This window comes from Aplysia californica, unplaced genomic scaffold (genome assembly GCF_000002075.1).
Source record: "Aplysia californica isolate F4 #8 unplaced genomic scaffold, AplCal3.0 scaffold00339, whole genome shotgun sequence".
Taxonomy (NCBI): Eukaryota; Metazoa; Mollusca; class Gastropoda; order Aplysiida; family Aplysiidae; genus Aplysia; species Aplysia californica.
In genome coordinates this window covers 279,876-291,857 of record NW_004797609.1, presented here as the reverse complement: position 1 = coordinate 291,857, position 11,982 = coordinate 279,876, and the positions used below count along the sequence as shown (strand labels likewise).

General features: G+C 38.9%; 1 protein-coding gene across 1 annotated transcript in view; it reads left to right on the top strand.

Annotated features, from left to right (window-relative positions):
* The window catches only part of LOC101849704 (eukaryotic initiation factor 4A-I), an 11,646-nt gene extending 2,508 nt beyond the window's left edge, over positions 1-9,138 (top strand). The window contains exons 2-9 of the mRNA XM_005102765.3: positions 1,284-1,350; positions 1,756-1,888; positions 2,244-2,383; positions 3,155-3,430; positions 3,869-4,012; positions 4,556-4,693; positions 5,443-5,612; positions 7,702-9,138. Coding sequence (XP_005102822.1) covers positions 1,284-1,350; positions 1,756-1,888; positions 2,244-2,383; positions 3,155-3,430; positions 3,869-4,012; positions 4,556-4,693; positions 5,443-5,612; positions 7,702-7,846 — 1,213 coding nt within the window. The 3' untranslated portion in view covers positions 7,847-9,138. The remainder of the gene's footprint in view (positions 1-1,283; positions 1,351-1,755; positions 1,889-2,243; positions 2,384-3,154; positions 3,431-3,868; positions 4,013-4,555; positions 4,694-5,442; positions 5,613-7,701) is intronic.
* The last annotated feature ends 2,844 nt before the right edge of the window (positions 9,139-11,982 follow it).

Here is an 11,982-nt window from a genome sequence, read left to right as displayed (position 1 = left end):
GGGGGGGGATGTTAGGCTGGTTTAAGATTTCTTCAACTTTTTTGCCTTGACTGTTCTATTTTATGAAAGATTGATCCACCGACTAGATCAATCGCACTGAAATAAGTCTTAGACTATCATGAGTATTCGTTATACGCACGTTGGCAATAAATCAATTACTGTTTAGTATCGTTTTTTTCTGCAACTTGTGGTATCAGTCGTGAAGTTTTCCACCGTAGTCTTTATTCTATATTTTGAGTACAGTGGCAGTCAGTTTTTTTCGCAACTGCACCCCGTTATCACACAGGATTCCTTGCGTTTTCCCTACGAGGAATGTCGTTCTGTCTTTTGGCAACGCTCAAATCAAATTCTAGTTTTGAAATGATGGAGCTTCCTTCTAAAACTAAAAAAAAACTGGTGGGTTTCAAACTTATAAGCAGGCATATTTTGGTCTTAATTCTGCAGGTCTGTTAGCAATATATTTTTACCTGTGGATTGATCAAAATCTGGCTTGTCATGATCACAAACTTTTTTTGCCTCTATTGGAAAGTCTGCGTGTTGATCAAGTAAACTGACATGTCATTTTAGACAGAAAATCACTCAGAAACTTTTTTGCAAATTTGTCTAGATCTTGAGAAATTGCAGTGCAATTGTTTCAACGGGAACGAGATAAGAGCCGCAATGAAAGAAATTTATGCTAAAACTAGATCTACGTAGATAGATATCATCAAGAATAATTCGAAGTTATGTTGTTAGGTTCTGACATTCGACATTCAAACGTGAAAATGAAGAGTGTACACTGGGTAACTGTATCGTCAAGGTACATGTCTTTTCAGTATTTTCAGGTTTGCCTTCTATAAATGTGCAATGAGTCGACAAATTAATTGAATTACAATAGCAATGGCAAGGGAAACCTACTTTTAAACATTGCAAGATGTGGAAAAGCATGTAGGCGAAGAAATCAGACAAGACAAATCTTGGTGGGGGAAAATAGGTGTTATGCCAGTCCCCGGCAGAATTTTTCTTACTTTTCTGCTTCAGCTTTTGGGAGCTCGGAAACTAAAATAATTTTCCAAGTATGAAAACATTCTGTTTAGGAAACAGTTAAACGTTGAAGTCGGAGGTACATAGTGACAAACCCAGAATTTTTTTGGTCCCAAAACAAGTTTGGAATGCCATGGGTTAAGGGTATAAATAATAAAATTGCGTGTCATTTATCATTTATGTGGGTGTAAAATATACATAACTTCACTTGTTTGCCTTTTCCCCATTTTTATGTATGTACAATGTTTTCTAATCTACAGTGACAGGTCTCAAACCAAGGGGCCGGCGGAACCGGAGTACCTCCCTGAGGCTGACGGTGTCATTGAGGTAAGCATTTGACTTGTCTGAGCTGTTCCATTTTGTTCAGATGTTTCTCTTGATTTCTAAAAATTCATGATTGCGAGGGAGGTGTGTAAATAGTTTTGGCATATTTAAGGCTTGTGGTTCCCGTTCTGGGTAACTAACCTCCAGGATTTTGTGCATTTGGCACACATAGAGACATAGTTTACTGTGGACGTTTTTATGGCAGGGTTCAGACGTGTGTCCGATATGGGCTTTTCACCCTGTTTCTGTCCTATATTTGACGTTGATGATTTGTGTCTTAAAGACCTTTTCTTAATCCGATTTAGGTTCTCTTTTTCACCAACAATATAATATATAATATAATTAATTTGGTTTCATTGTCCTTTGATCTTGGACCTTCTTTACTAATCTCAATTGATTACTTCACAGAGCAACTACGATGGAGTCGTAGATGCTTTTGATGACATGAACCTCAGGGAGGACCTCCTCAGGGGTATCTACGCGTATGGGTTTGAAAAGCCATCAGCTATTCAGCAGAGGGCTATTCTTCCATGCATCGGAGGTAATGTCAAATATTATTGTTTGCTTGGAAATTTTTAAAATAATGTCTCTTACATGAGACAGGTCTTAGGTTATGTTCTGTATTATAAAATCATGTACGTAAGCTGTGACATGTCCAAGAGTGTAGTGTTTGGCGTGTTTTAAGTATAATTTATTATGATCTTTTTATTGACTTTGAGTCCTTGTTCGACATTTAATTTTGAATCATAGATACATGCTTTTCTACCAGTAAGTTCATTACAGCTGAGTAAAAATGAAAGTGCTTTTCCAGTTATTTTTGTAGATGTATTTGAATTGCGTTGTTTATTAAATTGATACGGCTTCATTTTATATCTCGAAATGTTCTGTGTTATCAGGTCAGGATGTCATTGCTCAGGCCCAGTCTGGCACAGGGAAAACTGCCACGTTCTCCATTGCCATTTTGGAGAAACTGGACCTGAACATGCTCAGCACCCAGGCCCTCGTCTTGGCACCCACTAGGGAACTTGCCCAGCAAGTGAGTTGACTTTTTAGAATTTATTTCCGCTCTCCGTTTTATTTGCTAAGAACCCTGGTTCATGTTTCTTCTTTGAATAATTTTGGTAGTTTTGTGGTTGAAAGGATATTTTGTGGGGGGTTGGGTGGATTTTCGTGTCGTAGTAGAGGCTTTGAGAAAGGGTTTTGTCCAGATTTAGAGGTATTTGCTGCTTTTCTTTTTCATTCTCTGTTGACCCAGCTTCTAAAAGGAGCTGGGCAATTGGCAGAGACGAATTGTGTGAACAGTTAAGATATGGCGTGTGTGTCCTGTGGTAATTTTGAATAAATAGGCCATCCAAAGGAGTTATTGTGGAATAATGCTGGGGGGCTCGTGGCCATTATTGAGCACTTTAAAGTTATAAACAGGTGCTGATTTACCAGATCAATCTGCATTTCTGAAATTGTTTGTGCTTTACATTATAAGTTATGGCATTTCAGTCATGATACAAGATGTCTTAAATAATGCAGTGAATACATTTTTTTGAGTCTTTTCCATCATTCCATGGGGGTGTGAAAGGCAAGGGATTTTTAATCCTAAGCAGTTGGCACTTTTGTATTAAAAGGAGATACTCTTTTTTTTTACTGTGATGCTCCCTATGTGGTTAAACAGCATAGGAAGATTGTTTCAGCAGCTGGAAATAGGCGTACCAATTTTTTTAGCTAAGCAGGAAAAATTATGTCGAACCTATTATGTTTGAATTGTGAATTTGAAATGTTTCTAATTTTATAACAATTTTTTGCAAAATTTTAGATCCAAAAGGTGGTTTTGGCTTTGGGTGACTACCTGGGAGCCCAGTGTCATGCGTGCATTGGCGGTACCCTGGTCCGTGAGGACATGCGCAAGCTGGAGAGTGGCTCTCACGTCGTTGTTGGCACCCCCGGTCGTGTCTTTGACATGATCAACCGCCGCGCCTTCAACACCAAGGACATCAAGATGTTCGTTCTCGATGAGGCTGATGAGATGTTGTCTCGTGGTTTCAAGGATCAGATTTATGATGTATTTAGGCACATGCCTAATGAGATCCAGGTGATTATTTTAAAATCATTCTTTGTATTAGTGGGGGGAATTGACATTGCACTACAGTAGCACAAATTACTATAGCGAATATTGTCGATTTCAGTTATTGGTCCCGTCTGTTTTTCAACAAAGAGTATATTGTCTGTTGAAGAAAAAATCTTTACACTTCAGTATTCGTTACAGGGATGGGTGGGAGAATTTAAAAAGTAAGCTTTCTTTCTCGGGACATCCATCTTTATTTTGCTTATGAAGTTGTTTCTCTTTTTTGTCTGTGTTACTTAATGAAACAAACTGGACCCTCTTCAAGATTTTTGTTTTAGGACTTGTGAAAGGGGAACAGTAAGATCATAGGGACGATAGGACTTTTGGGGTTTCAGAATAAGGCTATGAAAGTCGAGGTGTACAGGATGTCATAGTGCTTTACATTGCTGTTTCAATTTTTTTCAGGTTATTCTCCTGTCGGCTACCATGCCTGCTGACGTGCTGGAGGTGACCCAGAGGTTCATGAGGGAACCTGTGAGGATCTTGGTCAAGAAGGAAGAGCTTACCCTGGAGGGTATTCGCCAGTTCTACATTCAAGTAGAGCGTGAGGTGAGGGTTTGTTAAAAGTGGTCTTGAAAACTGATTATAATAATATGAAGTGTAGATATGTGGTTTACATAATGGAGAGACTGTCCTTAGTTGCAGGAAACAGAAAGGTGTTTTTTGGTTGCTGTTAAACTATGTATATTTTGTTCTTATGTGGTTGGTACTTTCGTGTGGTGGGTTTCTCCTTCCTTTCAGTATAATCATTAGTCTGTTTAAGGGCAAAATGTAACAAAAATAGTGTAGACAATGTAAACGTGTGGGAAGTAATTCATATATGCCTTTTTTTTTTTTTTTTTTCAACACAGCAAATACCTCTAAAATTGTCGAATGAGGTATAAGACAGCAAGAGTAATGCCACTTAATCTTTGGGACGTTTTAAACTTTTCTTTGAGAATGACTGTTATTTCTGCTCTACGCGTTTACGTCTGGTGTATAGAAATCAAATTTATTTCCGTTTGTTCTGTTTTCTTGTGGTTTTCAGCCCTTTCAAAAAACAATCTTTGTGTTATGCTATGATACTGACTGTGCTGGTTTTGGGTCATGCAGGAATGGAAACTGGACACACTCTGTGACTTGTACGAGACTCTGACCATTACTCAGGCCGTCATCTTTTGTAACACAAGAAGGAAGGTGGACTGGCTCACTGAGAAAATGGGCTCAAGAGATTTCACTGTCTCTGCTATGGTAAGTCCGGGTCTTAGTTTTACTTCTTTTAGCACATTCTTACCTATTTTTTCCGGGATCTTTATGCAGAAAAACATCTTATTTAGTTTAAAGGAGAAAAATTTATTCTGCCTTTTCTTTTTTGCCGGAGGTATGGTTAGACTTTTTATTAGAGAGAACTCATTTTTCTAAAATGTCTATACGGGATCTAGTAGTAGTTTGGCACATCTTTATTTCAATTATAACCATATGTATTGGGCATTCCTACTTGAATACTCTCAAGATCTACTTTAACTTTTGTTACCTCCCAGAATTCTCTGATGGAGTGATGGTAGCCTGATAACTAACGATTCTGGCTTGCAAAAAAAAAATCAATATTATTTGTTGATTTTTTTGTTCCTGTAAAAAAGTTTCCTCTGGGGTTTGGTTGTTTGGGGGGGGGGGGGGGGGGGGTGTCAGGCTGCTTGACATTTTGTTATGAAAAATAAATAGTCAGGATATTCTTAGACTTAAGTGATTGACTTGATACTTCAGGGCTTTAAAAAAAAAAAAAGAAACCGTGTAACCAACTTAAACATTTTTTTAGAGGTGGGGTCTGCATAATGGGAGATACATTGTGTTAGCGTGGTAGAAGTAGTACCTTGTCACTGTATAAAAATGTCTGAAGGAAAAATTAAAATAAGTGAGTGCAGACCTGAAATACCTCACAAAGGGTAGCGTTTGAACCTTTTGGTGAATAATCTGATTGGGTTAATTTTTTTGTATTTCAGCACGGAGACATGAATCAAAATGAGCGAGACCTCATCATGCGCGAGTTCCGCTCAGGCTCTAGCCGGGTGCTAATTACTACGGATCTGCTGGCCCGAGGCATTGACGTCCAGCAGGTTTCCCTAGTCATCAACTATGATCTGCCTGCCAACAGGGAGAACTACATTCACAGGTCAGTGCTGCATTCTAACAGTAGGCTTTTACTTTTTAATGCTCAATGATTTCTGTGCTTAAGATGTGTCTGGATTTATAACTGTCTCTGACTGTAATTCTTTTTTCTAGTTGCTTTGAAACTCTGGTGATTACTGGCAAACAAGTTAGTTCTGCACTTACTTTTGTTCAGTGTTATTGCAGGTCTGTGGTCTTTGTCCCTTGGATTGTTATTTTCATGCAGATTCGCAGTAATGTACTGTGAAAGAAAGTGGTATTTTTGAAATGCTTGAATTGATTAGTCTGGTCACCTCAGAGTCCTGCATTGGTGACATTCGGTCACTTTATAGATTTTAGTAATGGGGTGAAAGGGCGATATTGTGTGGTTGTTGATTTATTATACCTATGATCTTCCTAAAAGCACTGTACAGTTTTTGATGTAACTGCTGCAGCCGTCAACGGGAAGTACATAAAACTGATGTGTTCTCTTTGGGTGAGGTGGCCTGCTTTTTTGTGCTTGTCACCTCAATAGTGAACCCAACACCGGTTTGATAATGTAGGATGGTAGATTTTGAAAAGTATGAACCCTCAATATCTGAAAAAGTCGTTCCAGAACTTTTTGTTGTTACAGTAGCACAGTACTATTTAAAATGCAATGAATGAGCTAGTTGAATAAATTGATGTTGGGGGGTGGGGGTATTACAAGTTAAGTTTTGTGTGGAGGTTCGGAATTCAGAAGTGGATAATTTGTTTTGATGAACTTTTTCAAAATTTCTGTAAAGCCCCAGGCCCTCAGTTTTCCTTGATGTCATTCGTGTGATGGGAATAATAAAATATTCGAATCTCTCTGTGACATTGTTGTGGATCCAACCTCTCACCTGTCCTGTTTTTTCTTTCTATTGTCAGTTTGGCAAGTACAAAACAGCCTATTTGTGTCTATAACGTTTTTTCAAACTTTGTTGATGAGTTTTGACCGTATTTTATAATGCTGTATGCCGCTTGTAAATAATTAGGTTTATTGTGTCCTAAGTTTTCTTTGAGAAATGTCTGGGTGGGGGGGGGGGGGGGGGGATTGTGCTGTAAGTCATTAGTAGGACATCTGATCTTCCTAAAAGCACTGTACAGTTTTTGATGTAACTGCTGCAGCCGTCAACGGGAAGTACATAAAACTGATGTGTTCTCTTTGGGTGAGGTGGCCTGCTGTTTTGTGCTTGTCACCTCAATAGTGAACCCAACACCGGTTTGATAATGTAGGATGGTAGACAGCCGCATCTCTGCTTGGGAAAAGCTCTGATAATAGTGTTTCCTCTTTGTGAAAAGTATGAACCCTCAATGTCTGAAAAAGCCGTTCCAGAACTTTTTGTTGTTACAATAGCACAGTATTATTTAAAACACAATGAATGAGCTAGTTGTGAATAAATTGATGTTCAGGGGGGGGGGGGGGGGGGTATATTACAAGTTTAATGTAGAGGTGGGGAGTTCTGAAATTGATGTTTGCTTCTTTTGTTTTGATGAACTTGGGTCAAATTTTCTGTAGCGCCCCAGATCCTCAATTTTTCTAGATATGCAATTCGTGTGATGGGGGAATAATAATTAAATAATCTGTCTGCGACGTTTCGGTGGATCCTACCTCTCACATGTCCTATTCTTTCTTTCTATTGTTTCGATTTTGCAAGTACAAAACAGCCTGATTGTGAAAGTTTTCTCAAGTTTTCTGTTTTGGTTGTATTTTATTATACTATATTTAATATTTACTGTTTGTACCTATAATTAAGGTGTATTGTGTCGTACGTTTTCGAGAAATATGGTCTGTGAGGGGGGATTGTGCTGTAAGTTATTAGTAGGACATCTGATCTTCCTAAAAGCACTGTACAGTTTTTGATGTAACTGCTGCAGCCGTCAACGGGAAGTACATAAAACTGATGTGTTCTCTTTGGGTGAGGTGGCCTGCTTTTTTGTACTTGTCACCTCAATAGTGAACCCAACACCGGTTTGGTAATGTAGAATGGTAGGCGGTAATGTTTCTGTTAGGGTTTATACAAGGAAAGTGTTGGTTGACAACTGTTTTCTTTTTAACATTTTTTTTTTTTGTTTTCCCCCTCCCCCAACAGGATTGGCCGCGGAGGACGTTTCGGCCGTAAAGGAGTTGCTATCAACTTCGTGACTGCCGATGACATCCGCGTGCTGCGTGACATTGAGCAGTTTTACAACACCACTATCGAGGAAATGCCCATGGATGTTGCCGATTTACTCTAAGGTCTCCCTAGAACACGCTCGGGATTCTGCTCTGACCGAATTTGCCTGTTGCCGAAACAATTTGCAAAGCGTACAAGAGTTTGAAGAAAAAGTTCTGGATACTGCATCCCTGCTGCAAGATAGTCGTGTTTACATAGGATCGCAAGTCTTTACTTTTTTGTTGTTCTCTCGGCGCGCGGCTAGCCTGCAGGAGGTGTGCATTCTTCGTACTATCTGTGGTGTTTGTAACTTTTTTTTTTTTTCTCTCTTCCTTTTCTATTTATTCATCATTTTCATTCTCGTCATCATACATTGTCAAAATTTTGTGGTCGTCGATCAACTCAGAAAGTTGCCTTAGAGGTTTTTAATCAAGATTTGAACATCATTCTCTGAAACTTTTTGTCCTTCCTGTCCAATTGTCTCAGCAGTTTTGTAAGTGTTTCGTGCTGCTTTTTTTTTTCTTCCCTCCCCTCAGTCTCTCCCTTGTTTTGTTTTCTCATTGATGTTGTTTGTAAAGTCATTACACTTACTTTGTCTCTTTCATCATTTTTGTGAAGACTTGTATATTTTAATTTTTGAAGTTTTTTGAGACTTGAATCAAACTATCAAGATAATTCTGTAGGGGCCCGTCCGGGTAAACAGTTGGCCCGTGTAATTATATAGCCAAAAGATCTCCATCTCACACAATGCACTATGATTTTGTACAGTGCTGTTTACAAATTTTAGGATCTTATATTTAAATTGAATTCCCAATTGTCTTTTTTTTTTTTTTTTTTGATGCTACGATCAATTAATGTTTACTGATATTTAAAATGACGCAAGCATTGTCACATCATTTGGAAACTGGAAATTAATAAAATTGCAGCTGTAGTTGAGAGTATTCAGGCCAGTGAGTGTTGCCTTACTGTTCTCATTATGGCAGCACCAGGGGATAGGGTTTCAAGCAGTGTTTATGGTGTTTTATCTGGTCACTGAACAAGGCATGCATCATTTCTTCTTCTTCACTTTCCTGTTGGGCATTCTCCGTGGTCCGTCATAGTAATGTGAATGTGTTGGGGAAATAAATGGTCATTATTTCACGTTGTCATGCTGTGTACAGTACTGAGCTATGAGTGAGAGCATCATATTTGTGCGCAAGTGAGGCACGGAATGCAGATACTCTCGGCACTGGGCAGTGTTTGTTGGCACAGGGGGCAAAGTAGGTGTCACAGCCTACATCAAAGGGTTATATGAAATGTTCAAGACCTGCAAAACTCATTAAACAAAACAACAAAAAAATAGATGTAATAAAAATTGAATAAAAAAAAAGGACTGATATATGCGTCTTTGATTTGTATAACTGTTGTCTTGATCCTTTTTGTCCCTCTCTATTCTCTTTCCCTGTGTGTGGGTGGTTGGCAGGTGCTCTGGTGTGGTTTGCGCCTTCTTTCCTATCAAACATCTATCGTCCTTATCTCTCCTTTTTTTATGTTTGTTACTCTCTTGTAACTCCTCTAATCTTCGGCACTTATATTACATGTTGTATTGCAAGTGCCGTAAAACTCTTCCTAAAACTAAATTAAAACTTTCCCTGTGTATGTGATTTTGATGTTGGTTTTTGTCCGTTATTCTGATGCTGTTTGTGGAGGTGTGGTTGGTTCACAAAAGTTGATCTCTAGTTTGGGGATATTTTATTTCAACCTGTCTGCTGGATCATGAATACTCAAGGCAAATTTTTGGATTAATGGGGGATCTAACACCGTGTTGGTCAGTGTAAGAGCTGGTGTCAAGTATAAAAATTAAACCCTCTGCGCTTTCGGCTATATATTAAAACTGAGAGAAAAGTTAATTGAAGAGGTAGAAGAAGCCGTGACAGTTTTGGGGGACAGCACCTGGCAAAGAAGAGGTTGCATACGTCCAAAAAGGAAATGGTCATTGCTCTTGCAGTACAGTAACCTCAGGTTACTAGTAACCTGAGCATCTCTTTAGTGTTGGTAAGGTTTTACGGCGCTCGCAACTGCTTAAGTTCATATGAGCGCCAAGGGGTGGATGTCAACAGAGAAGTCCAAACAGGGAATCGGGTTTTCCCTGCTCTTCTCTTTAGCCTCAACAGCACATAGTCTGCTACGACTATCAAGGCACCCTGGAAATAGTACCGTAGTCCACAACAGAGTGACATACAATACATACAAAAGAAGTAGAGGAAAGAAAAAGCAGCAGTTCCCCCTATGTTGTTCCGGCACAGTATGAGCATGACATTAATAAATCAGTCAGGCCATTTACAATTCTACTGTGCATAAGAACATGTTAGTATCCCGTGTGGGTGGTTGGCGGGTGCTCTGGAGTGGTTTACTCCTTTCCTATCAAACATCTATCTTCGGCACTTATGACCTTATTGTGTTGCAAGTGCCGTAAAACTCTTACTCTTAAGTCTTACACCCCCCCCCCCCCAAAAAAAAAAATCTCCACTCTGGGAATGGCCTAAAACTAAAGACACTTCTGTGAGTACCACTGCCCTGGGTGGGTGGGGGTGAGCGAGCATTTCTGAAGTGATGGTAGTTAGATGTGGCAGTGGTAAGGAACGTCTGTAGGCTAATCTTGACCCATACTCGTAGATCTAGAGATCTGTCACGTACATGTAATGAATTATTGTGGGCTGGACTGGAATCAAACTTTGCCGTAGGCTAGGCTCTCTACACAGCAACACAACTTGTTCGGCAAACTTTACGTAAGTGTGCATTTGAACGAATCGGCCCTTTTGCACAGCGAGTGCTTGGTTAAATGTAGGGTTCAGTGTATTTTCCTTGAATTTTCCATTTCCAGCTCTTCAGTAAAGAAACGAAAATGCTTCTCATCATTTGAAGCCAAACTATTTTTGGTTGAGAAAGTCGAATACATTATGCATTACTTGCTCGATGCCTGTAATTCATAATGGTACATGTAATAATGATTGCATTTATATAGCGCATATCCATGCTAAAGCGCATGCTCTATGCGCTTTACAACTAGATCTACATGTAATAATTATTAATAGATTGCATTTATTAATATAGCGCTCTATCCCATACTAATACATGTGTACTTGTATGAGCGCTTTACACCAATCACATAAATCAATTCATTCAACAGAAACAAGAAAAACCAGTTCAACGTATAGTAGTATAAAGAACTTTCACAACCATACATTAACTAACTATACACGAAAAGACATTTAATTTTAAAGATCTAAAAGTATTATTGGGGATGAGGAGATGAAAAATGGTGTGAATGAGATCAAAAGTCTTTGAAATATTGCTGATGAGCTAAAAAATTATTAGAGGTGAGATACAAAATACGGAGGATGAGCTAGAAAATACGGTGGAGTCCACTTATATAATATCATTAGGGTTGAGCTTCAAATATACTGGGGATGAGCTAGAAAATAATAGGGTTTAGCTAGCTAGAAAGTACTGGGAATGAGCTAAAAAGTATTACAGTTGAGCTACAGAAATACTGGGGATGAGCTAAAAATTATTCTGGTTAAGAGAAAATATTAGGGTGACCTTATTTAGGCCACATATGGCCTAAATAAGCTAAACCCCCCTCCCTTACCTTATTTGGGCCACAGGTGGCCTAAATAAGCTAAACCCCCCTCCTTTACCTTATTTAGGCCACACCTGTGGCCTGAATAAGCTAAACCCCCCTCCCTTACCTTATTTAGGCCACACCTGTGGCCTAAATAAGCTAAACCCCCCTCCCTTACCTTATTTAGGCCACATATGTAGTCAAAATAACCAAACCAATGTAAAGCATTGTTTTCTTTACAAGTTACATTATTATCTCTTTAAAACTCTTCACATCCATTTTCCTTCACAGCCGTATCGTACATGACATGTGATGTAGAATCAATTTAAGGTCCTTGGAAAGGTGACCAGAAAATAACAAAATTATTTTATGATCTTCACTTGCACTTGCAATTTTTTGGACAAATTAGTCTACCTAATTATATTTTTTTCCCCTCATTTGTCTTCACTATAAATGACAACTGGCATGTATTGTTTTCAGTTATTATCAAGAAAGTGGATAGGCGGACTACGGGGTCTATCTAGCCAAAAGGATAGGTGGACCCCGGGGTCTACCTAACAAAATGTTAGGTTTTAGGATGTGAACCCCGGAGTCAGCGTAGTGAAATAAGTAGA